This window comes from Cyprinodon tularosa, unplaced genomic scaffold (assembly GCF_016077235.1).
Source record: "Cyprinodon tularosa strain WSP-4 unplaced genomic scaffold, ASM1607723v1 ctg185, whole genome shotgun sequence".
Lineage (NCBI taxonomy): Eukaryota > Metazoa > Chordata > Actinopteri > Cyprinodontiformes > Cyprinodontidae > Cyprinodon > Cyprinodon tularosa.
Genome location: NW_024038643.1, coordinates 677918 through 705667, shown reverse-complemented (window position 1 = coordinate 705667; position 27750 = coordinate 677918). Strand labels below are relative to the sequence as shown.

At 40.8% G+C, this 27750-nt stretch overlaps 1 protein-coding gene across 1 annotated transcript; it reads left to right on the top strand.

The window, feature by feature from the left end:
* Positions 1-200: 200 nt before the first annotated feature.
* Positions 201-27679, top strand: fshr (follicle stimulating hormone receptor). Its single transcript, XM_038282512.1, has 14 exons — positions 201-517; positions 6689-6760; positions 8150-8224; positions 8432-8506; positions 8582-8656; positions 16748-16822; positions 17058-17138; positions 21996-22064; positions 22150-22224; positions 24277-24462; positions 24554-24774; positions 25976-26157; positions 26244-26435; positions 26960-27679. Exons 1-14 carry the CDS (start codon positions 333-335, stop codon positions 27491-27493), a joined length of 2097 nt encoding a protein of 698 aa, XP_038138440.1. The 5' UTR covers positions 201-332; the 3' UTR covers positions 27494-27679.
* The last annotated feature ends 71 nt before the right edge of the window (positions 27680-27750 follow it).

The window sequence follows — 27750 nt, the reverse complement described above, 5'->3', positions numbered from 1 at the left end:
CAAGATTTCTGCTGTATGCCTTGTTGTGGTATTTTGTAGACACCACACACAGAACACACGTGCACAAATTCAAGAAGGATCCTCCTACAGCCTCATCCACCCTTGATTTTTTTTTCACACACCAACGGCATTCACTGCAGCGCGAAAACATCAAAACGCTTCACAGTTCTCTTATTCTTTGACCTTTGAAGAAAAAGAAGAGGAAAAGAAAAAACTTTTTACATCAGAGTGTAGCGTGGATTCTGAGGGCCTAAATACATGTGAATTTAGTGAGATAAGACACACATCAGGACTTTTTTTTTAAACATACTGAAAGACAACAGTCTGAAAGGATGGTGGCAGAAGTACTGATAATCCTGATGATAAAGATGGCAGAAGCTTACATGCCTGGCTCTGAAACCAACGTGAAACATGGATATGGAGCTGGTTCCCCAGAACTGATGCAAAGCTCATGCAAGTCGCTGGGAATTGGAGTCAGAGTGATTTCTTCCAACTTTTCCAGCAACACCTCGTGCCTGTGAGTAAATATAAACGCACTTGCAGGAACAGACATGGAAGTAGATGAGATTTGGAGATTGTGAGTAGCTGTTTTCTCATTTGGCTAAGATTTAATATGCATTAATTCTTTAACGGCCTTGTTAACCTCCAACGTGCATTTTGTCGAGCAAACAGTCAGCATTTGGTTGATCAGGCAGTTAAAGAGTTAGCAGGTTTTCCTCTTGAAAACAGAGAATTTTACTAAAGCATTTTAAATAAAACTGCCTTTATCTCCAGTTTGCCTTTTTATTTATGTTTGTCTTGCAATAAGTTTTAGAAAACTGACTTCTTTTTTAAACTCTTAGTTCTTAAAGCAACCCAAAATATAGTAAATATAATAATACTGATTTTACAAAAGTAAAACAAGCTATTCTTAAATTTTGTATTTATTTTCTGAATAACCAAAACAGTTGCTAAAAATTGACATCTTAAAACTATAGCATGCATTTGTATCCAGCTCTCCTTTAAAGTATTTCACTGCAATTACAGCTACAGATTTTTTGGATATATTTCTATAAAGGCTGAATATCTTACCAATTCTTCGTTGCAAAATAACTAAAAATCAGTCATTCTTCATAATTAACGTTTATAAGCATTAAGTTTTTCAACTAGTAACATAAATTCCGAGTTAAACTATAACTCCACTGATCCTCTTATTACTCCTGAGTTTTTTCCCTGTTCCTGGTAAAGAAGCCTACAGTATTATGCTGCCATCAGAATATTACATGGTATGTGGAATGTTTGTTTATCATTAGTTTTTCATCCAACAAGGAATTTTATATGTTGGTCTAATCTGACCAGAAAACCTTCTTCCACCTGTTTGCTGTGCTGTGGTCATGACTGACAAATTAAAAATGTAGCTTCTTATGGCTTACTTATGGATTCCCTATGCCTCTCTTCAATAAAGGCCAGATTTGGAGACTGCAAGTCGAATTGTTGTCCTGTCAACCGATTTCCCCCCTGATATGTGGATTTCTGCAGCTCCTTCAGGGTTTAATTGATGCTTCTGCCTTTAAGTTCTATTTGCTAACAAAAGTTTTAGGCTTTAAAAATTTTTTTTATTTTAACAATGAGTTACATTCATTGATGGGTGGTGGTAAGTATTTTCTATTTATTTTTATTTTATTTTTTTTATGATTGCGCTGGAATTTTTGAAATGATTGAAATGTTTCCTGTGTAGAATATACCTCCTCTTTTGCCTGTAGACTGCTGGAGATAGGCAAAAGTCCCCCTGTGACCCTAAAGGACAATTTGTAGATTCAAATGGAGTGAATCTAACTGCCTGCCACAATTTTCTGGTTTTACATGGTAAAATTATATTCTTTACTTTCTGTTGGTCCATCAAACAAAAATCTTTCGAAACACATTATAGATGATGGTTATAAAGCAACAAAATTATGCATGTAGTTTTTCAAAATGTATTTGACTATTTGGAAAGCATGCCATAAGGATACATCATGTCAAAAGCTCCATTTGTTTTACACTTGTTTATGAATAAAGAATCCTATTGCTGCAGGAACAAGTAAAGACTTCTCCAGAGACTTTGTGTGAAACAAAAATAACTATCTTCACATTCCTCTTACCATAAAATATTTTTTTAAAACAATGCAATATTAGACAATCTTGTCTTGTGCATGTGCATATTCCTATGCAATGCTCAAACCTTTTCATTTGGCTAAGTCTTGTCCTCATGGTCTTAAAGATGGTTTAATTGAGAATTAAAAACAACACAACTCTGATCTGCCCCAGCTTCTTGTGCAGATTACAGCATTCATTGGAACTCTCTTGTACACAAACACATTGAAACTTAAAACCATAGTTGCACTGTGTTTGCTGCTTGATTACGCACATATTAGTTTCTAGTTTTTCTCACTGCATTTGTTTGTAGAATGCAACATTGTATGTTTTTTCTGTCATTTTTCGCAACAACCCTGGATGCGAGGTACAAGAGTGAGGAGGAGGTCTGAAATTTATCTGCTTCCTTGCACCTGTTTAAAATGCAGTGAAATGCATTTCAAACATGCATGCCAAAATACTAAGAACAGTGACATTTAGTGCATGGGGCAAGAATTGCCTATGAGGAGTTTTATTAGTAATTATTTTTGATATTTCATTAAAAGATAAATTACTTTATTTATCCAAGAATTTCTAGTATCTTTAAAAAACTCATAGTGTAAACAGACTAGAAGATATAAAGTTTTTCTTTTGGTCTCAGCTCTTCCTTTACTATGACGGAACAAATAAGTTAATCGATATTTATCAGTTTTAAATTCATCCATCTGTGCTACAAACTGTCATCAGAAAACCAACAAACTGAAACTCCTCTGCTTAGGGATGCCAAGTAGAGGGAACAATCCGCCATTTTCACATTCTGCCAATGGTTTCAATGGGGTTTATAGCTTTAAGGTACCTGAAACACGGCATCATCTGCAAAAAAGAAAATATATCACTTAAATGTTCCCAAATGAGACACGCTCTAAGATACTGTCTGCCAGCCGCAACAGGTGTCCAACGACCACCTGGTACAATTTTTACTTTGTGCCAAGAAAACAAAATCATGTCTTTCTTTTGACTAATCTTGATATTGATTAAAAGTTACCGACGTACTCCTACTGCAACATGACTAAAGTCACTCTTAGGGTTAGAGTTATGACCCCCTCAGAACTTGAAATAAACTAAACTTAAACTAAACTTGAAATAGTTACCGGTATCCTTAAATAGCTAAAACTGGGGTTGCCACAATTCCCTTAAAGTATAAAACGGCCCTTTACGTGACAGTTAAACATTGCATCATGTATTGAAGTACAATCTCCTTAGCTTCGTATCAGCTGCTGTCACAGGTGCTGGGAGACGGACTCCCCTTACCTACATTACTCTCTGTCACCCATGTTTACATCCAATACTCCACCATTTCTTTAGAAGAAAATGTTTTCACAAGTACAGACGTGAATGAAAATAAGCAAAGCCTTGGCTGAAAAGTCTGAAGGAGGATGAGAATGAGGAATATTATAAATTCTGTTGGGCTCACACGAAGCTGATTGCTAATGCCATTTGGTAGATTATACTGTAGACATGAATAACTGTGCAAAAGCCTTTTGATAGGGCGCTTTATTATTATTTATTCATTGCCTGCTATATCACTTTAAATGCAGCAATGTTTTACCTTGAATTGTCCATGAAATATTTGGAGCTTTATTTGGATACATTTTTTTTCTTGAATACCTCTTTATCAGTCGAGGGACTCAGGTCATGGATGTCCCTTATTTTTATCTATGAAATATGGCAACCCTAGTTAAAATCCAACCTTCTTTTCCCTTTCCTGAGAGTAGGGATTACCAACAACTTGTGCTTGATCCAACATCTTTATTTCCAATGTAAAACACCTTATGAGCCAAGAACAGCCTCTGCTTAGGTTATTGTTAGCTTACCAATGTACCCATGAGAATAGGGTGTGTAACTTTACATACTGTAAATCATGGATTTCAATCATGGATTTTGGAGGCTGAATCTTAGAAGAGTTGTTTCAATGTTCCACAGCCAAGATTAAATCCACACTGCTCCCTCTGACACTGAGGTTTGTCAGTCAGCTGTACTCTTCTCTCCAGCATCATGGCATAGGCCTTCCCGGGGAGACTGAGATGTTTGTAGGGTTAGGGTTCAGGTAGGGTTTCCCTTACAGTTGCAACACTCCCTGCTTCCCCCTTTTTTATATAGGGAAACCACCACCCCAGTCTTCAAGTACAGGGGTAATGTTTAAGAGTTGTTTAGGACACGAAAGCCTGACAACATCCAGAGATCTAAGGTACTAAGGACAGATCTCGTCAAACCCCCAAATCCTTGCCACCGTGTCGATTTGGGACCCCTCGCTGACATCGGCCTGGGTGATGAACGAATCTGGCTCAAGCCTCCTTGATACTCAAAATATTCCTTCCACTGTCCATAAATGTCCTAGGACAATATTTGAGGGACAGAAGCAGCATCTGTATGAATACATTGTTCACAAGGCACCCCTTCTCCCTCCAGAGACATTGGATGGTTTTCTAGAATTGTTTTGAGGCCAACCTATAGTTCCTCGACATGGCCTCCCCAAACTCCTCACGGGCATGAGATTTTGCCTCTATGAACACCTGGCCAGCAGCATCTTTCACACAGTACTGGCTTGCTGCCTCAAAAGACCCACAAACAAGCAAGGCTCAACAGGACTCCTTCAACAGGACTCCTTCATCAGCTTGACAGCATCCCCTGCTGCCGGTGTCCACATACAGGTTTGGGGATAGTGGCCACGACAGGCAGAGCAGACCTTAGGGCCACAGCAACAGGCTACTATATCGATAATGGAGGCAGTTATTCTCCATGTAACCATCCTCCCCTGGAATCTGGAAAAGGCTCTCCTAGAGGTGGGAGTTGAACATGTCCCTAATCAAGGGTTTCACCAGATGTTTCCAGAAGATCCTCAGTAATCACTTGGCCCTGCTGAGTGTGTCCAGCCTCTTACTCTTTCAGCAAATCCAGCTCACCAGTAGGTGGTGGTCGGTGGACAGCTCAACCCCTCTCTTCACCGGAGTGTCCAAGACACATGGCCAAAGGTCAGAAGATGCGATTATGAGGTCAATTAACAACCTCTGGCCCAGGGTGTCCTGGTGTCAGGTAGACAGTAGTCCAACAATAAAACATTGTTTGGGTTCAGAGATGATGTTGTATTCCTCCTGATCATGCTCATCCAGGTATCACTGTCTCTTCCTACAAGGGCATTGAAGTCTACCAGCAGAATCCAATCCATGCATCTCGCAGCAACTTTCTTAGGATTTTATATATTTTTTTGTGAGTGATTTACTTAGAAACAAGCTGTTATAGGTGCTCATGACCTGGCTATTTCATATCCCTGTTTATTGATATGGCAGCCATATTGGATTTCAAAGTTGGTGAGAAACTACAGACTTTGTTTTCAGAACACTGCTGAGGCAATTAAAGGAAAGAGTTTCTTGAATCCATTCAACAGAATACACCATTCTTTTAAACAAAAACCCTTCAGTCTTATGTTTGACCAGTGTAGAAAGGTAAAGTTGAAAATCTTTTTTTTTGACAGATCTGGTTGAGCTCAAGTTGATTAAAAACATATCTTTAATCCTTACATCTCAAGGTAAAGGCAAGCTTAAAATAAAAGTCATCTAATGGGTTTGTATGAAATGAAACCTCAATACTGCACATAATCCCACACATAAACATCCTGCTTCTGGCACATGCGCTTTCACAGCATAAGGACATGCTTTCTGTCAAAAGTCGCAATTATTCCCCAGAGAGGACTGAAGTCAAATCCCAGTCTCTGTGTGTTTTTTCATCTGTTCTGCTTCGTGCAAAGGTCAAGGCTCACAAGAGTTAGGATATTCGAAGGTATGCAGCCATTGATGGTCATTTCAGTATGGACGGCCAGATAAAAATTGCTTTGCTTCTTTCACACTAATCAGTAGTGCAAAGCTGTCTTCTGCCCAATATTAGTGATTCTAGTTAGTGTTGATTTTGGCATAATTTATTGTTTAATCTCAATTACTACACAGAGAAGCACACAGTAAAACCAACTCTAACTACAAATGTTTAATCTGATTTGTCTAAAATATTTTGTTAATTGCAAAACCACATTTAAAAAAGAAATAAAAATATAGGAATTTGAGATCATGTGAAAAAGGATGCAATACAATAAATACAATAAAACCCTATATTTTATATTCTAAGTGAGAGGGTGTTGGCTTCCCTCCAAATACAGCAAATTTTTCTCCTCATGCAAGGAATTGGATCCAAAGCCAGCTGCATATGAAGAAACTTGTTTCATTAAGCTCACTCAATGAAACTTGTTTAAAGACGGGGCCATTTATTTGATTGTGACTGTCTTGATTGTTAACAACCATATAACTTATAAACAGATTTTCCTGGAATTGTTGTATCTTTTATTACAGTTTGGTAAACAATGTAGATTTATGCATTTGTGTTTTAGCGCTGTATTCTTTGAGCTGCTTTAATTTTGGTCATAAAAAATTTTTTGATAAGAATTTAAATTCCAGAGGGTCCTCTCTGGCTAAATAATAAAACATTACATGTATTTATTTACAACTGCAAAAATCACAACAATTATTTACCCAAATATTTACTGTTGTAGGGAAGTAAGGATGACGCAGATCAGAGAGATTCAGCAGCGTGATTTCACCAACCTTCAGCACCTCAGAAAGCTGTAAGTGTGTTTGTTCCTCATTATTTTTATTTGATGCTATTTATAATTACCTTAAGTGAGGCGGACCAAATACCTGGAGAGTCGAAGCCAAGAAGATTATGCTTTTTTTTGTATTTGATGAAACAGATAAATCTTAAGGATTATAAATAAACTGAAGCAATTTTCTTAATTAAAATGATTCAAACAGGCATGTTAATGCCCAGGCCTAAAATCGTTCCCAGTCCGAGCCTAGGCAGGAACATCAGGTTTGACAGTTCAGTCTGTGCCCAAAGAACGAGGGGGATTTCAGCCGGTCATTTGATAAAGCACAGCGGACACTGAGAGAGAGTGCCAGATGCAGAAGCCTAGAAGGCTGCAGAGCTGTCAGGAGATCAGATCCGAGAAGTTGAGAGGCAGATCTAAGTTCAGTCCACAGAAGAATCAAACAGGAGTCTGAAGACAGGTCAGGTAAACCGATCAGACAGGGGCAGGAAGGCTCAAAGGTCCGAATACAGAAATGGATCAGGATCAGGCAATCAGAACACCATTAAAACGCCAGAGAACTCTCAACACCAAAGGCTCAAGAATAATCTGGCATGCATGGCATGGAAACATGCAGCATAAATAGGTGCTGGAACAGGTGGATCAGATGAGCAGTGATGAGAAACAGGGCAGAGCTAGACAGGTGAATGAAATGAGCAATCATGCCAGCCGTCAGCACCAAAATCATGACATCTCATTAAATCAGAACATCTTTAAAACGCTTATATAATTTTTTGTCAAAATTAAATTTGCTAAACAGTGATGTATTTTTCAGTGTTTGTTTGTGTTAATCTAGCACTTTTACTGAAAATCAGAGTATAACATAACTAAAAGAAAAGCAAAAACAAATCAGTGGGGAAATTCCCATCTTCCAAAAGCAAAATGAAATGAGAGCATGTAGATAAATACATACACAAACTACACAAAAATAGACAACTACACAGTAAGAGTAAATTTGTAACAAGAAAAAGCCTATCTTCCTTTGGACGTAAGATCGGTGGACTATCTTTGGTCTTTCTGTTTGCTTTTCTTTGCACTCTCTTCATTAAAATCTCTAAAGATTTGCTTACTTTATTACATACTTAAACCCTGGACAGGTAGGAAGTCCATCACCAGAGAGCTGACAACTGTGCCACAGTGCATTCCACCTTTTGTGTCAATAACTTTTGGATTATGTTTTAAACACAGCAATTTACCTATAAGGACTCCCTTATGTTTACAGAATCAGATGGATACACCATGCTCCCATTGAGAAAAAAAATAATAATTTTGGACTGTTTTTTCAGCAGCGTCATTTTGAGAGTATCATTGTGTCCTGATTCATTCATATTTTTATTTCCTTTCTGTCCATCCATTTTTTTATTTTAGTTACATCATACAGAACAACATCCTGCAGTGCATTGATTCTTATGCCTTTGCCGGTCTGTCTGGGCTCTCTGATGTGTGAGTATACAGATTTGCTTGCAAACCTATTTTCTCCAAAACACTGATTTGTCTAGTGTCTGTACTGCTGGGACAAAAATAGCTATAAAAAAATGACTAGATTCCTCATGAGAGCAAATGTCCAAATCATGAAGAGAAAATATGTTTAACAACTGCAAATGAATCCCTGAGACATTTTTTTCATGTTTTTTTTTTTTTTCTTTTCAGGTACATATCCGAAAATCTTGCTTTAGAAACAATAGGAGCTTTTGTTTTCTCTAATCTCCCAGAGCTCACTGAAATGTAAGTATATCTGACAGACACTATTGGTATATTAGATTTTTTTTAAGTGTGCAACTAATAAAACCCTACTTTCAGAGCGATAACTAAGTCTAAACACCTGAGATCCATCCATCCAGATGCTTTTAGAAACATGGTGAACCTTCAACATCTGTAAGTGCTTGCATATTTTTTTTTCTCTTTGATGCTTTTTTAAAACTGATTGTGAGTTCAAAGTAGGTCATAGATGATGGGTCAACAACTCTGGACCAAAACAACCAGATACATGATTATGTCACAGTCTTGGTTTTGTTATGTTTATTTAGAGTATTCAGTCTTACTTTTCTCCTTGTTTTAGTGTCTAATTATTATTATTTTGTTGTTTTCTTGTTAGTTCCTGTCCTCCAGATTTTCCATTTGTTGTCCTCTGCTGCCCTCTTGTGTCCTCTATTCCTAGCTCTGTTTTCTGCTCTGTCCCCCCTTGCTGTTTTCTCTTTTCTGCCAGCACCTGTTGCCAATTTCCTCGTCAGCTCTCTCTTTCTCTCTGTTCCCTTTAAAAGCCCTCCTTCTTCAGTTCTTGTTTGCTGGATCCTCGTCTTACTTCTCATTAAACCTCTGGTCAGTTCTCTGTCGTTCCTTCCTTGTCTCTTACTGGTTCTTAGTTTTTGCTTTTTCCCTGATGACTCTTAGATTCTAGTTCTTAGGATATTTTTGTTGGATTTTTGACTCCTGCCTCAGAGCCTGTTTACCTATTAAATCACTTTATTCATCTCAACCTACTCATCTCTGCTTTTGGGTCCTCTAACCAACACCACCAAATCGTGACAGAAGGATCCAGCCAACAGCATGGACCCAGCAGACCCAAATAAAATAAGAGATTTTCTTTCTCTGCTCATCTCTACATTGGACAGCCTACCTCTGATCAGCCCACCTTGGAAGCGGGTGAGTGCAGCAAGGCAGGTAAAGGAGAAACTGGAAAAATTCCCTGACTTCCGTGACTTTTTTCTCCAAACTGGTTACATTGCTGTAGCTGAGTGGAATATACAGGATGCTTTTGCTCAGCTACACAATAAACCTTTACCACCCAAACCACCACTCCGAGACATAACTCAGCTTCCACCAACCTCCGAATCCGAGCCTCCATCTGCTGCAGCTGCTGGTTCGCCTCTGCCTTCTGCCTCTTCCAGGCGTAGGAACCGCCGCCGGGGCAAGAAGGCCTTTCCATCTCCAGTGGGTCAGCTTACCCCTCCATTCTCTCTGTTGTTCAGCCAGCAGCAGGTCTCAGTCCTCTTCCTCACCAGGTCAGTCAATTCCGTCCCAGTAAGCACCTGTTAGATCAGCAGATTGTTCCCTCGGTCAGAAAACTCAAACTCACGCCACTTATCAAAACCCCTGCAGCTAGAGCTCTCTGTCAGTCAGATCCCAGATCAGAACCAGATTCTTTTCCTGTTTCTCTAGCCTCTGAGTCTGCCAGCATTCCGTTTTCTCCAGCTCACGTTAGCCATCCAGCTTCGGGACCCGGAAGTGATCTGTTTCCGTTAGCCTCAGAACCAGTTAGCTTACCAGTTCCTTTAGCTTTAGAGTCCGTCAGTCACCCTGTTTCTCCAGTTTCTGTTAACACTTCTCTTCCTTTAGTTCCAGAGCCCGGTAGCGTTTTTGTTCCACTAGCTTCAGAACCCGCCATCATTCACGCATCTCCTGTTTTTCAGCCCATTAGCATTCCAGAATCATTAGCGTCAGAACCCGGAAGTAATTCTGTATCTCCAGTTAGCTTTGCTGCTTCTCTAGCCATAAAACCCCAGACAGTCAGAGCTCCCCACATTCAGGAGTCTGATCTCTGGAATTTCTATTATGGGGATAGAGATGATCTTTTCCCATTTATGCCACCTCGTATCTCTCCTCCCCAGCGGGAATCAGTCAGTAAACCAGTTAGCTTAGCGTCCGAACCCGTTAGCAGACCTGTTAGCCTTGAGTCAGAACCAGTTAGTGAACCTGCAAACCTAGCTTCTGATCACTTTAGTATATCTTTCCCCTTAGTTTTAGAGCCAGTTACCTCGCCTGATTTTCTAGCCTCAGAACCAGTTCACATACCAACCAGTTTAGCGTATGAATCCATTTCCAAACCAGTTAGCGTAGAACCAGAACCCATTAGCCCAGTTTCTAAGACCCCCCGATGTAAGAGACGGCGTCGCCGTAAGCACGCTCTGAGCCTTCTAGAGACCCCTGAGTTAGCTCTGTGCCGTCCAGAGACCCCTGAGCCTGCTCTGTGCCGTCCAGAGACCCCTGAGCCTGCTCTGTGCCGTCCAGAGACCCCTGAGCCTGCTCTGTGCCGTCCAGGGACCCCTGAGCCTGCTCTGTGCCGTCCAGAGACCCCTGAGCCTGCTCTGTGCCGTCCAGAGACCCCTGAGCCTGCTATGTGCCATCCAGAGACCCCTGAGCCTGCTCTGTGCCGTCCAGAGACCCCTGAGCCTGCTCTGCATACTTTTCGAAAGGCTTCAGAGATCGGGGTTAATGAAGATACGCCTCAGCGGGTGCCCCAAACCGCCAAGAGCCCTCTGCGGGCACTTCAAGCCACCTCAGAGACTGAACCTGTGCCGCCATGGGCAGTTTCCTCCATGCTGGATGTGGAGCCCCAGTCGGTGGTCTCCTCCATTCCTGATGTGGAGCCACAGTCGGTGGTCTCTTCCGTTCCTGATGTGGAGCCACAGTCGGTGGTCTCTTCCGTTCCTGATGTGGAGCCACAGTCGGTGGTCTCTTCCGTTCCTGATGTGGAGCCACAGTCGGTGGTCTCTTCCGTTCCTGATGTGGAGCCACAGTCGGTGGTCTCTTCCGTTCCTGATGTGGAGCCACAGTCGGTGGTCTCCTCCGTTCCTGGTGTGGAGCCACAGTCGGTGGTCTCCTCCGTTCCTGAGGGTAAGCCGCAACCGGCGGGCTCCCCTGTTCCTGAGGTGGAGCCGCAATCGGCGGGCTCCCCTGTTCCTGAGGTGGAGCCGCAATCGGCGGGCTCCCCTGTTCCTGAGGTGGAGCCGCAACTGGCGGGCTCCCCTGTTCCTGAGGTGGAGCCGCAACCGGCGGGCTCCCCTGTTCCTGAGGTGGAGCCGCAATCGGCGGGCTCCCCTGTTCCTGAGGTGGAGCCGCAATCGGCGGGCTCCCCTGTTCCTGAGGTGGAGCCGCAACCGGCGGGCTCCCCTGTTCCTGTCCCGGGGCCGCAATCGGCGGGCCCCTCTGTTCCTGTCCAGGGGCCGCAATCGGCGGGCCCCTCTGTTCCTGTCCAGGGGCCGCAATCGGCGGGCCCCTCTGTTCCTGTCCAGGGGCCGCAGTCGGCGGCCACCTCAGAGGCTGTTCCTGAGCCGCAGTCGGCGGCCACCTCAGAGGCTGTTCCTGAGCCGCAGTCGGCGACCCCCCCTGCTCCAGAGCCGCGGTCCACGGTCCCCTCGGACCCTGTTCCAGAGCCGCGGTCCACGGTCCCCTCGGACCCCGTTCCAGAGCTGCAGCTGACGGCCTCCTCGGACCCTGTTCCAGAGCCGCGGTCCCCTCGGACCCTGTTCCAGAGCCGCGGTCCCCTCGGACCCTGTTCCAGAGCCGCGGTCCCCTCAGAGACTGTTGCTGAGCTGTTCAAACGGAGACGTCGTCCTCCTCCGAGGTTCCTGCTGCAACGGAGACGTCGTCCTCCAATGGTCCCCCTTCGTTGCCTGACCAACGGCCGGCCACCTGAACGTCTGCCGTGCCCCCGGCCCAGCGGCCAGTCACCAAGGACTCTGCCTCGCCTCCGGCCCCGCGGCCGGCCTCCAGAGCGTCTGCCTCGCCTCCGGCCCCGCGGCCGGCCTCCAGAGCGTCTTCCTCGCCTCCGGCCCCGCGGCCGGCCTCCAGAGCGTCTTCCTCTCCTTCGGCCCCGGGGCCGGCCTCTGTCCCCCCTTGCTGTTTTCTCTTTTCTGCCAGCACCTGTTGCCAATTTCCTCGTCAGCTCTCTCTTTGTCTCTGTTCCCTTTAAAAGCCCTCCTTCTTCAGTTCTTGTTTGTTGGATCCTCGTCTTACTTCTCATCAAACCTCTGGTCAGTTCTCTGTCGTTCCTTCCTTGTCTCTTCCTGGTTCTTAGTTTTTGCTTTTTCCCTGATGACTCTTAGATTCTAGTTCTTAGGATATTTTTGTTGGATTTTTGACTCCTGTCTTGTGAGGTATTTTGTTGGATTTTTGACTCCTGCCTCAGAGCCTGTTTACCTATTAAATCACTTTATTCATCTCAACCTACTCATCTCTGCTTTTGGGTCCTCTAACCAACACCACCAAATCGTGACAGATTATTTAAATAGCCTAGATCCCCTGATGGCCAATGATGTGTCAAACATGCTGCCACAATTAGGCTACGTTCACACTGCAGCCTGAAGTGACCCAATTCCGATTTTTTTGCCCATATGTGTCCTGTATCTGATCTTTTTATGACATTCTGAACGACACAGATCGGATTTTTTCAAATGCGACCCAGGCCACTTGGATATGTGGTCCTGAATCCGATACGTATCTGATCTTTTCAAATGCGACCTGTGTCTGTACGGCCAGGTCGCATTCATCCGACCTACACGTCACTGATACTTGACAAATGTTACAAATGTTACTAATCTGCGTCCTACTAAGCGGAGGCGGGAAAAACTAACAACCATGGCGGAAGATAACACAGAGAGCAGTCAATGGAGAGAAAGTGAGGTTGCTGACTTAATTCATATTTGGAAAGATAGCTCGATTCAGACCAAACTCGAAGGGTCTTACCGGAACCGGGGGAGGGTCTTTCTTTTTGATCTTCTTAAAAAGATTTCGTTCGTAACGTGCCTGCTCCTGTTGGAGAAGAACTTAAAGAACGCAATATACGCTGCGGTATTACGAGTCATGTTTACTTCCGCAAACACTGAGGACGCTTGCTACATGTGACGTCATCGCGTCCTCGAGTGCGCATGCGGGACACTTCGGTTGAACGCTTTCAGTTCACACAGTAGATCACATACAAGTCGCATATACTTGGAAGTGTGAACGGACACGCAAAAAAATCCGATTTCACAAAAAAAATCGGAATTGAGCATTAAGGCCTGCAGTGTGAACGTAGCCTAATAGTATTTCATTTAATTTTATTTATATATATATATAAATATATATCTTTTCAAAGAAGCCCCAAGTAGCCTTTTATGAGATTCAGTGCATTGCTATAGTCTCTTGGGACTACTATGCTCTGTACTGTTTCACTTGACCCATTTTGAGAAAACTGGGACACAAAAACTCTGTTTTGTGTGTTAGCAAAAATATATTTTAAACAGTTTGTTAACAAAAAAGAGGAACCTTAGCACAACAACAAGACATAAATCAGTGACAGTAAGATATTCTTAATTTGATTGTGTTTTTATTGTTGAAAGTACAGTAAAAAAAAAAAAAAGTTAAAATCTATGTCTAAGTACAAATGCAAAGGTTGCTTGGTGCTTGAATTTATCCTTTATTTATCTTCAATTTTAAGGCAGTCTGAGTTATAAGAATTAGCAAAATGAGTTACAAGATTATATTGCAAATAAATGTGAAAAGGGACATTTTCTAGTGTATATTTATACACTAGAAAATGTCCCTTTTCACGTTGCATCAATGATTTTAAGGAGATACAGTTACCAGCATATAATGTTGTCAAGACATTACATATCTTAAGCATTTTAATGGAATGTTAAGGTGGTAGAGCAAAAAAAGGAGTGCATAATTATCAAGTGGACAGAAAATGTGCTTTGATCTAACAATTTTATTGTAGGTCTGGTTGTATGTTTAGGCTTGTTATCCTGTTGGAAGGGGGAACTTCTTCCCATCAACTCTGACCAGCCTCCCCATGCTCTGGCCATTACATTGCTGGCACCATAATTGTTATTGTGAGGAAGGTGTGTTCACAGTGATTCTCAGGGTTCATTTTTCACCACAAAGGGAGTTTTAAGAGGAAGCCAAAAAATTTAATTTATTTATGTGATCCAAGCACCTTCTTTCATGTTTTTGGGACCTTAAATCGCTTGTGGGAAATGGTGCATGTTACTTATCAAGCATTTCTTTAAAGGAAAAAAAAATGCTTTCTCTTCCATAAAGGACAGATTTGAGACTAATAATTGGCCTGTCAACAGGTTTTTCTACAGTAGTTGAGCCCCCTGGCAGCTTCTATCATTTTTCTTTGCAAACTAGATTCAAAAATTACAAGTAGTCAAGCTAGTCACTTGAAAAAAATAAATAAATACAAGAAAAAATTATAAATAAATGTTTTCCTCTCAATAAAAAGGATTCATTACAAAGCTCCATCTGCTATTTTGGCCACAAAGCAACTTAGCCATAGTTCTTACCTCAACCAAGTGTCTGTTTCACGAAGCAGGTTTACTGAATACTCTAAGTTCTCTAAACCTGAAATATGGGAAACTCTGAGTTTAGTAAACCTCTATTTCAGTCACCGTAGTAACATTCTCCCCAGAGCTAACCTGGTCAGGAGCAGGTTTTGTTCAGTAAACTCAGTGTCCTCTTTCTCTGCTCTCATTACAGCCATTCACGTTGTTTTATTTCCTGATTTAGTCCAATTGTGATTGCAGTTTTGTGCATTAAAAAAAATCCTTCATTATATCTGTTACACACATTAGGCATGAACACACAAACATTGCATGTCCATTTGATGAGGATCTTATTAAAGAATGATCTAATTACATATTCATAGGGAGAGGATTCTACAACTCAGTTGACAGGGCATAAGATTACTTGTTTTTGGTTTTTGTTTTGTTTAATTTTATTTTTATATTATCATTCTGTGGGGGAATAGGAATTACTTTAGGATTAGAATTCACTTGATGATAACAACCTATTGAGCCTACTGGCACAATCTGAACACGTTCTATGGGCCTGATAGCCACTAATAACGACCATTTATTGGGATGACAACATCTGAAGCATGGCTGCAAACAGCCACTTAGTATTTACTGTGTAAAAGAAGACTGAATCAACATGAGGAGGGACGCATGAGATGATCCACAGTTTCTATAGTTGTTCTATATATTAGAACGTTTTTAGACTTCATTTTCACCTGCTGCCAGAAGATTTCACCTAAATAGATACATTGATCTACTACCATTAAAGAAATAATACCATATTATTCAAGAAATACCCTAATCCTTGCTGTCACAACTTACTATGGCAAGGTGTTTTGATATGTACTAGTTTTCCTGATATTTCCTGATATATTTTCCTGATAATATGTATTCCTGATATCTGAAAAAAAAAAAAAAAATTTGTTTAAATTACCATTTGAAAGAAAATATAATTCTCCACATCTAGAATAAACATTCTGCATGTCTAGAAATTAATTTCAGATCTCCAGATTCCTAATATTACTGGTCAGCATTTGGATTATTTTGTCTATAAGGAAATATATTTAAGATATCAAAAGTACATATTAGGTCAAGCTGATTAATTTCAAAACGGCCACTGAAAATGTATAAACATTTCTAGATATATAAAAACTTAATTCTTACCAATATAATTTTTTTTTTTACTTTCTAAAATGTTGTCTCTTTTAAAAAAATTAATTTCCAAAATATATTACAATAGTTCAGTCCAGGAGTGAGATTTTTATCAGGAAGAATCTTATTTTAGTGATCTATAAATAGAACAACAGAGAGGAGAGTGTTTTTAATAAATGTAAAAATGGCTTGCCAAAGCCACTTCATGTAAACCTACACATTAACTCAAGCAACAATCTTCTCCTTCGCCATCTTCCTCTCCTTTGCAATTTTAGTGCAGTTTCTCAGTCTTTTGAACAAATTGTCCTTTTTTTTTTCATTTCTCCATTAAAATTTCCAGTTTAAGTGGGGTGAAATAGACACTTCCTGTTGCTTGTTGTCATGGTGACTTGTCGAATCGGTGCTCCATTGATAATACCTTTTATACTTGTTGCGCACATGCTAAACTCCGAGGGGTTCTCCTTGGAATTGATCGAACTAATTCATAGCAGCCATTGTGAAACCAAAAACTCAGAGTTCCCGACTTTAGGCTAGATCAATTTAGAGTTTATTTATAAAGCATTCAGTTTAAGCATTCAGAAATTTTGTTCAAACTAATTATTTTAGGGAAAAACTATTTTCCTTTCACCTTGGCTCATTTTTGAAGTATTTTCATTATGTCTTTGTTTGCCACATTGTTTTAATAATCAATCAGTGTCTGTTTTTCTAAGCGTAACGATGTGAAGGAAGTGACATTTGTCAATTGTGTTTTTTACAGGACCATCTCCAATACGGGCCTGAGAATTTTTCCGGACCTTTCCAAGATCCAGTCTGCAGCCCCACGTTTTATTTTGTAGGTGTTAGAGCACTGACCCGCTACAGTGTGCTCGCTAAAAACACCCACACACCATCATTCCCACATGGATCTGAGTTTATAGGCACATTGAATTAAAACACATGGCCTGAGGACATCACATACAAATAACAACAACTCTGAAAAAGAGACAGGCAGATTTATACTTACAGATCAGCTTATGCTCACATTTATTTGGTTTTTCAACATGTCTTTCGCCCTTCTTGTTACATAGTGACCTTCAGGACAACATCAACATAGAAAGCGTCCCTGCCAATGCCTTCAGAGGCCTCTGCACTAAACCAATTGTGGAAATGTAAGACATACATCCTTTTTTTCTTCTCCTACTGGTCCTGATTTTTTCTTTTTGGGGGGCGGGGGGGGGGGGGGGGGGGGGGGGGTTGCATATGAGTAACCTCTAGGGACTTCGCATCACTGCACTGCACATATTAAGCACTAGCAAAACGGGAGCAAACTGCACTTGAAGTGTCTTTTTATAGATGAAACTAAACAGCAAGGATACTTTTACAAGCAAAAGGCATCTCTATGTGCTGACAAAAGTAAATTAGGAGTTACTTGTGCATTTAGGGAATCAATATCTTTGTACAGGGCCACTGGAAGTAATTTTGAACGGGGGGGCTGTGAAGCCTTTTCTTGTTTTGTTTTTTTTTTTTCAGACAAAAGACCAATGAGCCTATCAGCTTATTTAGAATAAAATAAATAAATAAATTGAGATTCACTACTTGATTGTCATATCCACTTCAGTGCATGCAACAAGGGTGTGTAACACACAGACATCATCAATTCTCAGGTAAATATATGCGCTATTAATTAAACTTCACGATAAAATTATAACTTGAACCTGAGTCACTGTGTTAATCTCACACATGATTCTATTAGCTCCAAAATCCTTTTACGCAAACCACAAAGAAATAAATATAATATAATACTATGTAAATGTTACCCAAAGAACACAAGATAAAAATAACACTCTCTAAAATAAAAATAATGCAGCAGTTTCTGGTATCTGCTTAATCGAATTTATTCACTTTAAAGGTATAGAGGGCAACGTTTTATTGGTGGATCAGCTAAATAAGTGGTCCTCCTAATTGTCAATAATTCTGGTGATATATTTACGTAAGGCCATTCTAGGTGCTAACACCGTTAGCTGTCTTTTTCTGTGCATGCGCACTTTCAGCCGCATATGTGTCGTGAGCTACAGTTTCAGACAGTCATTGAAGCTCACCTTTCTCACTGCGGTTCTTTAAAAATGGCAGAGGGTAATTAGAGAAAAGGTGTCTACAAAGTGTTTGAGGGGAAAAAAAAAAAAAGGCCTCAGCGGAGGCAGATATATCCTAGAATGCTTTGCACGGAGCATTATAAAATCCCAAAATCACAGTGTGAGGCTGCTGTCAACATATTTCAGACTGCAGGAGAACTGCTCAGTCGAGCTAATGTCAGTTGTACTGTCAGCTGTAAGGCCATAAAATAAAAATGTGATGAGCAGGCAGCAATTTCCCTCTGCATAGCATGAGCAAACTTTTCAATTATTTAATTTTGTATTGTGCCTGACGTCCAGTTGTCTCTTCCTTCTATCCACTTTCTTTCTTCAGGGAAATCATAGGTGTGCTCCAGGATTAAATCATGTATTCCTTCCAGTGTTGTGTCGCCCCTGAAGGCAATTCCCTTGCTGCCAAAGAATCTGATGGTCCTGAAGAGAAGCTCTAAACAGTGTCGGGCATTAGCCTGCTTTCTGGCATGAGCGCTGGATTATTGAGCATCTTTGGGGACGTCATTCAAAGCAGCCAACTTTTGTATTGACTCGATGTGCAACTCTGAACTCTCATGCTTGTAAAATTTTTCCGTTGCTTTACGTCAAATTGAAAACCAAGCCGAAGGGGTTGTCTTTCTTAAATTTTTCTATATTAATGGGTTTTTTTTTTTAAACTGCTTTCAGACAAATGAAACACAAAATGTGATCTTGCTCTTCCACATAATGCACTGCCATCTAGCAAACCTAGCCGGTGCCACAGAACGCGAGAACGTTTCCTTACTACAATGCCGTGCAAGAAATTTGAAACAGGGGGATGTTAGCTGGAAGTGCTTGTCTAATCCAATCACACTAGCTTGGGTTGCAGGTGCTGAGTCTGCTGGTGCAACTGCCATCAGGGGCGGCTGAACAGTCTCCTCACTCCGGCTGCTCTCCATTTTAATGATTTCAGTACCGGCGGTTTTCTTCATTGGTTGGGGTTTTGCAAAAAAAAAATACAAGATGTGTTTCTACCCCATGTTTCCTCCTCATCGTTTCTGTCGTTACACTATGTAAACTTACTAGTGTGCTGCCGCGAGTGGGATGTTTCTGTCCTCGCGATCACTAGTTCGCTAGACGGTTATCATGACAACAAAACTGCCACGAACTTGTGTTGATTAGGCCTCAAAAGGGTTATATTAAAAAAAAAAGCTAATACTAAAAGTCTAAATCATTTCCCAAAATATTCATAAGAAATTTATAAAATGTGCAAAGTATTTTTGATACATTTTTTTTAACTCACCCTCTCACCACTGGGGGTGTTGTAGCACCCCCAAGGACCCCCACTTCCCACGGCCATGTCTTTGTATAATTATGACACTGACAAACAAGGAAATACGGTGTCAGAACCTCAAATACTTGTGCTGCTTGTGCAATAGAGTAATATAATTTGTCTACTAAAACAGGTGGTAGTTTTGTTTGAGAAGAAGCAGCTGCACTTGGTAGGTTTTCATGATAAGGTTTGGAATTTCCAAAAACGAGTGCTTTTACTCTCACTTTGCTCATTAAAAGAGTAAAATATTTCATTATTATTCAAACATCTATTACCTGTACATATTAACTTTGACCTGACCCTTCTAACGCATAAATATGTTTTACCTTAAGTTATCTTATTTTAGCCTTTCCAGCTTCCTTGATCCCTGCTGATAAAAACAAAAAACAAAGAAAAAACCTACAGCTTGATGCTGGCAGCACAGTGCATCACCATGGGGATGGCTGGTTTATGCTGGTATGAATTTATTTATTTCTTGGACTTTCTCATCTTATTCCCACTTTATTATGAAGGACTGATATGTGAAGTGTATGACTATTAGACCTAATTTTCACTGCAGGCAAGAGTGGTCCAAGTTATCAGGTTAGGATGTTTAGAGTGAGTGGGAACGCCCAGAGTTAGTGGGAGCGCTCCGATCTAGCCCATGTCTGACTTTTTCAAGTCACATTCAAGCCACATTCTTATGTGGTCTCAATCAAACTTGTATTTTTTAGGATGTGGCCAATAGGAACGTCTAAGGCTGATTAGATGTGACCTTGACGTAATTTTCTTATCCCATTCTTCACAACTTTGCACCCCTCAGCAGGACACTGTAGCAGTTGGAAAACAGACAGGAGCTGAGATAGAACTGCACGAGAGAGCCAGCGAAATTCAAAAGCTTGATAAAAAGCAGAAATAAAACTTTTAGATTTAGGACGTAGTTGCTTCATAGAATGCGTATTCAACCCTTCAGACACAGGACTTTAAAACTTAGGAATTGAGGAGAGAGGTGATGGCATATATCATTTTAGTTGCCCTCGCCATGAGCCCAAAAATTTGTCAGTTATAGGTAACATTTTAAAGGTAATTGGAACAACCCCTCAAAAAGAAATCGGATTCCTGCACATAAATCGGATTTGAGCATTAAAACCCACTGTAGGAACATAGCTTTAGAAAATATTAGAAACTCCAATCTGACCTGTGGATCTCTGCAGTTTCTCCATAGATAGCATCTTCCCCACTGGAAATCATTCAAAACGGACAGAAAGAATGCTGATCTCTCCCATTTGGTCAAAAGATGGATTTTGTTTAGTTTATTTGCATATAAATTGATCTTGCTACATTTTGGAATTTCTTAGTCTATTTTTGCAATTCAATGTCTTGTGATTTTACTCCATGCTTTAGTGTTGAGTTTATTAGTTTAGTCTTATGTTTTGTCACTTGTTATTTTTAGGCCCGAGCAGCAAAGCTAATCCTGTGATTAAACTGTAAATTTGCCTAAAGTTTTATTATTCAAACCTCTGCTTTGCCAAAGCCACTCTCTGAATCTGGGGTCTTCACATGACGCAAACCAAAAAGGACTTTTTTGTTTTGGCTAAGGTTAAAAAAGGTCAATTAAACCAATCTCCCTGTGTTAAATCCAGCCTTTTTAAATGACTTCACTAAATCTCTATTGAAATTCAATGTTTGAGTAGTTTCTTCTTTCTTAGTTAGACCAAGACAGGCTTGCAGTTGTGCCATAGTTTTTAAGAATTGGTTAATAGAGACAGGCCAAAAAGATATTTTACTGAAGTAACTGACTAAAGCAGATGTACACTCTTACAAATAAGTTTTTAGAATTAAACAAATGACATCTATCATTCTTTGCCTCCAAATAGCCCAAGGATATCAGTTGGACCTCAGTGAGCCTCTGTAGCTGCATATATGGGCAATAAACAAACTATTAGTCAATTAGTTGTTTCTGTAAAGGCCTAAATAGTTAGAAACACTCAGTAATAGCAAAGGACGTATCTGTAATTCAGTTGGAAGTAAAGCAGTTTTCAAAAAGCTTCAAAACTCTTCTGATATTTCTATGAAAAAGGATTGATTATCTGAAAAAGGCAACCTAATATAAATTAAGATAACCAAAGGGCCACAAAATGACAACCAAGGCCAGAGAAGAACGACCCTTTAGTAATCAGAATGGTTATGAAGTATTATATAAGTCATAAGTATAAATGTTGGAGGTGGATGCACAAAAATAACCACAAATTATTATAAGTATGTGTTTGCTTTGAGCTTCTTTCGCTTTGCTCTTCAGTAGGATGAGTGGGGAGCCTTTACAGTGCTCGTCTGTGCCGATGGGACCCAGGTTTCATAATATCGCCAATGATTTTATCATCCCTTCTGTTTAACAGAAAAAAAAGACAAGAAGAGGAAAGAGCAGCTGACAAAGGCAGTAGCCATTCACTTGCTGTTTAGCTGAAGATCTGTAGCTGCACAGATTTAGCTTGTGGGAACAAAGGAAGTGCAAACAGCAAGTTTGGCATCAGCGGCTCAGATAATTTTCACTGCTGGTACTGTTTAGCATTAGAGCCATGTGACTGAGATTTGGCTTCTCTTTCTGATGACAGACGGCTCACCAGAAATGGCATCAAGAAGGTGGCAAGTGACGCTTTCAATGGAACAAAGATGTACCGATTGTGAGTCACAGAGAGACGCACAGTCACTAAAATGAAATTTTAACGTTCAGATTTTATTTCCTTATTTCTTACTCCTTTTTTTAAGGCTTCTCAGAGGAAACAAGCAGCTTGCTCACATCAGCCCCAACGCCTTTGTGGGTTCCCATGGGTTGGTGGTGCTGTAAGCATGACATTCTCTCGTATCTTTTACAATTCACCTTTTTAACTCAAAGCAGGCAACAGTCTGACATGCATGGGGATGACTCTGATATTCCATTTTAAACAGAAAATCTGGATGAAAGTTAGAACTGGGAGTTAAAAAAAACGGTTCTGAAGACAGTGAATTTCAATAACAGAGATTTTCCCATTTCCAAAGAAAAGAGACATCCTCTAGTATCCAACGTGTCAAACAAACAGGAGCTGCTTGTCATGTTAAAAGCTGTTTGGATAATTATTTCTGCACCATTTCTCCAAAATCCTTTTAATTAAGCATACAGTACTCATACTCATCGTCTCCTGCTTCATCTGGAAACAGGTCAGGGGGGCAGCAGTCTCAGTAGAGACTCCTAAACTTCCCTCTCTGCACACATCTCCTCTAGTTCTGCTGGAGGAAGCCCGATATGCTCCCAGGGCAGTTGGGAGACATAGTCCCTTCAGTGTGTCCTAGGTTGTCCTCTGGGTCTCCCTCCGGTAGGATAAGCCTGAAACACCTCAGCTGACTCCTTTCGATGTGGAGGAGATGCAGCTCCACTCCAAGCCCCTCCCAAATGACAAAGCTCCTCACCCATTCTCTAAGGGTGAGCCCAACCACCCTGCAGAGAATGCTCACTTCATCTGCTTGTATCCGCTATCCGGATTTCATGACCATAGATGAGGGTCTGAGCATATACTGACCAGTAAATCATGAGCTTTGGGTTTTTGCTCAGTTGTCTTTTCACCACAACAGACAGCATTCACATCATAGCAGCAGTCAAACTGTCTATCGATCTCCTGTTCCGTTCTCCCCTCACTTGTGATCAGGACCCTAGGATACCTAAACTCCTCCACTTGAGGCAGGAATCTTCCTCAAACCTGAAGGTGACGAGCCACATTTTTCTGGTTGAGAACCATGCCCTCGGACTTATAGGCGCTGATTCTCACCCCCGCCGATTCACAATCGGCTGCAAATTGCTCCAGTACATACTGTAAATCTTGGCAGGAGGAAGCCAGCAGAACCATCTGCAAAAAAAAAACACTCTGCTTCTGCCATGGTATGACCATCAGCCGGACTCTCAAGTGTCCAAGACATGCAGGTGAAGGTCAAAAGATCTATGATCAACCTCCTAGGACGATTGGTGTCCTGGAGCCAGGTTCACCAATGCTTAAACACGTTGTTCATTATGGACAATCTGTGACTTGCACAGGAGTCCAATATTGAAATACCACTCGGATTCAGAGTTGGGGGTCGGTTCCTCCTGATCATGTCCCTCCAGGTGTCATTGTCATTTCCAAAATGGGAGTTAAAATCCTAAGAATATTCATATATTTTCCCACTGGTTGAGCTCTATTCTTATTGATTAGCTTCTCTCCTTCAGCTTCCCTGCTTTCCTTCTGCTGTAGCTGTTCCATGTCCTCTGAAAAGCGCATTTGGTTTCTCTGTCATCTTACAGTGCACTCATACCAAACACAATGCTAAAAAATCCTCAAGAAATTGACAATATGACAAGAATATTTTAAAATGCATTTAAAATGAGCATGAGTGTTGAAAAACATTCAAATGGGAACTAGATGTATAATGATATACTGTTTTAAAATCACTATTTAAGTTCTGGGTTCATCAGTTGGAGTTGCATAAAACCTGAGGAAAGTACCCAGGGATTTTAAGAGAAAAAAGCTAGTAAATTCTTGTAATGCCTCTGCAATGTCATGTAAAAGGTTCCGGTTAAGTTCCATGGAGTCTGGGCTAAATTATGTTTCATTACAAAATGATTTTTTAAATGTCATACTCAAAAACTAGGACAACACACCAAACATACTGTAGGAGAAGCACCTAGAATTACAGAGGCCAGAGTATTACCTGAAACCAGCCAGAAAGCCCACAGTTCTGAAATAAAAGTTTTTTTTATGAAGAGCTATAAATGACTAATATGAGTTTGTGAGTGTATATTTTTCAGGGTTTGTTCATAATTTATTTAAAAAGAATTGCCAAATTATTGTTCAGATTAATTTCATGCTCCTGGCTCTGCCTCTACAGAGACATCTCTCAGACATCTGTCAGCTCTCTGCCAGACTCCATCCTCAGTGGTCTGAAGAAGCTGCTTGCAGAATCTGCTTATCACCTGAAAGAGCTTCCTATTGTGCAGCGATATACAAAACTCCAAATAGCCAAACTGACATACCCTTCACACTGCTGCGCCTTCAAGAACGTACACAGTAACAGGTAGAAATCCTATAAAAATATCATTAATTCAACAGGTACTGCACTGTTTTATTGTTGATGTTTTTTTTTACTTGTTTGTATCAAATGATAGATCTCAGTGGATCTCTCTGTGTAATCACCCTGATGCAAAAACTATGCCAGCCTTCTACAGAGAGTACTGTTCCAACTCCACCTCCGTCTCCTGCAGCCCGACACCTGACAAGTTTAATCCGTGCGAGGACATTATGTCCCCCATCCCCCTACGGATCCTCATCTGGATCATCTCTGTTCTTGCTCTGCTTGGCAACGCAGTGGTTCTTTTGGTTTTGTTAGGTAAAGCTCAGATGCACTTAGTGAGAAACTACTTTAAAGTTGTTCTGCAGCTGCGGTTTTCTAATTCATTAATGTGATTCAGTTCTTGGTTTGAAATAGAAACTTGTTTTTTCTCTTTTATTTTGTAAAATTAATGTTTTTAATACTGATTATCATTTAGGATGTATATAGCAGTGTTAATATTCACTATAAGACATTCACCAATATGAGTAATGATTGTTTTTTTTTAAGTCTAACGTCTATTTGCATTGATCTAAAAAAAAAAAAAAAAAAGCATGAATGTGTTGCAGCCATCTTTCCGCTAGCTAACTGATTGCTTTGGTATATGGGGTATATGGGTAGTCATCCACGTTTTGCATGGCTAAAGGTAGCACCAAGGTACTCTTGCTAAAAGCTGAGTAGATATCCCCCTCCAATAATTTTAGACAACCTCTCAGAAAAGCTTTCCTGCAGCATGATTCTACCATCACCATGTGTCACCATGCAGATTGTTAGTACAGGATGATACCTCCCAAAACCAATCAACATGTAGAAACTTCCTCTTTGTAGACCTACGACAGAAATTAGGACATTACAAATATTTCAATCTTAAAATGAAATGCTTAGAGCATTTATAAACTACAAGTTGAGATGGCAAAACCCTGCACAGCTGTACTTTTTTAAACATAAAGCTGACAGTACAGAACAAGAGCAGCTCTTTTGTGCTATTCAGCACTATCTACATCAGGCATCCCCACAGTCGGTCCTCAAGGGCCGCTGTCCTGCAGGTTTTAGCGGTTTCCCTGCTTTAGCACAGCTGATTATGGTGATTGCAGTTGAGTAAAAACCTTTTTAATGAGCTTTCATTTAAAATCAGCTGTGCTAGAGCAAGGAAACTTCTAAAACCTGCAGGACAGCAGCCCTAGAGGACCGACTTTAGGGATGCCTGATCTACATACTCTGCATTAAAAGCCTTTCAACAATGCTTTCAAAGAAACAATGTGAGGCAAACCTATTGTTCACTCCAGATTATATTTTCTTTACCTAAGCTTCTTACTATACTGGTTGGATTTTTTTCTTAGAGGGCTGTTTATACCTTTTATATCCCAGGGTTGGATGGTCACGTAACAAGCTGTAAAGCTGTTATTAACTTGCTTTGTAGCTGTTTCAAATCTTTAATTCTCACTTAAGCCCTTTTGTTTTCCCTCTGCCCTGTAATTAGGGAGCCGCTCCAAGCTGACTGTTCCTCGTTTTCTCATGTGCCACTTGGCATTCGCTGACCTCTGCATGGGTATCTACCTGATAGTGATTGCCACTGTTGACATGCTAACTCATGGACGCTACTACAACCATGCCATTGATTGGCAGACGGGTTTCGGCTGCAAAGTGGCAGGATTTTTCACGGTGTGTGTGTATTTTGTTGCTGGCATATGTACATTAATGTCATTGCTCATCACTGTCTGTGAATAGTAAATTACTTTGGTTTACAGGTGTTTGCCAGCGAGCTGTCAGTGTTCACGCTAACGGCCATCACTGTGGAGCGCTGGCACACCATCACAAACGCCATGCGGCTCGACCGCAAACTTCGTCTCAGGCACGCCTGCATCATCATGACAGCTGGATGGAGCTTCTCTCTGCTGGCTGCATTGCTACCCACATTTGGTGTAAGCAGCTACAGCAAAGTAGGTAGCTTATTGTTCAACACATGTTACATTAAGATCCTTCTCAAATGCAAGAGCTCGGCATAAAAGGGCTGGATTATTGTCACATTTTATGACATTACAGCCACAAACTTCAAAGTATTGTATACAGTTGAAACTAACGAATAGGACAGGTGTAGAAATTTTTAAAAAGCTTTCCAACAAAAACGTATATTCCAACAACCCACAAGAAATTAGTTTGTGTTTTGCAAATAGGGCCAAAAAGTACAATTTCACTCTTATCTCAAAAGATAATCTTCCTTAACTTGTATGTTAGTCCTCAACTTCACTCATTGCAAAGTGATAATGAGACTACTTATTTGTCTGCTCCTTTCCATAAAAGTCGACCTCAGCAGATTCTCTCAACTTAGCTGTGAATCTCTGTAGCTCCTCCAGAGATGTCGTGTACCACTTGACTCTAAATAACCTTGTTTGACATAAGTTAGAGAATTAAGTGCATTTTAGAATTTTGCTATCAATATTTGAACAGTTTTTTATCTGTACAGGTGTGTATCTGCTTGCCAATGGATGTGGAGTCTGTTGCATCCCAGGTCTACGTTGTTTCTCTACTCATTCTCAACATCCTGGCCTTTTTCTGTGTTTGTGGCTGTTACCTGAGCATCTACTTGACCTACCGGAAGCCTTCATCAGCACCTGCTCATGCAGACACCCGAGTGGCTCAACGCATGGCCGTCCTCATCTTTACTGATTTTGTCTGCATGGCGCCCATCTCCTTCTTTGCCATCTCCGCTGCCCTCAAGCTTCCTCTCATCACCATCTCAGATGCCAAAATCCTCCTGGTCCTTTTCTACCCCATCAACTCCTGCGCAAACCCCTTCCTCTATGCGTTCTTCACCCATACCTTCAGACAGGACTTTTTCCTCCTTGCAGCTCGCTTTGGCCTGTTTAAAACTCAAGCCCAGATTTACAGGACAGAGACGTCTTCCTGTCAGCAGCCGACATGGACCTCTCCAAAGAACAGCCGTGTCATGTATTCCCTGGCGAATACACTAAGTGTGGATGGGAGACAGGATTTCTGATAGTCGCCAAAATAATAATGGTTACAGACTTTCAATTAATGATCATTTCTTTCACTTGCTGTGGTAAAAAACCCTTGGATGGAAAGATTTTAAAAGCAATTAGTCACTTTATTGTAGAAGAAGGCACCAGTGTTAGAAAAGTTAAGCAGTTCAATTGATCATTAAGCAATGTAGATATCCTTTAACAAGTGGGGGAAAAAACATGAGTTGATCTAATCAGATGCTTTGGTCACTAGTCACAAACCTTTCTTTAATTT

Coding starts and splice junctions, on each gene's coding strand:
- fshr (XM_038282512.1), top strand. CDS start 333: ATGGTGGCAGAAGTACTGATAATCCTGATGATAAAGATGGCAGAAGCT. Junction 518..6,688: donor TCCAGCAACACCTCGTGCCT/GTGAGTAAATAT, acceptor TTACTGTTGTAG/GGAAGTAAGGATGACGCAGA. Junction 8,657..16,747: donor ATGGTGAACCTTCAACATCT/GTAAGTGCTTGC, acceptor TGTTTTTTACAG/GACCATCTCCAATACGGGCC.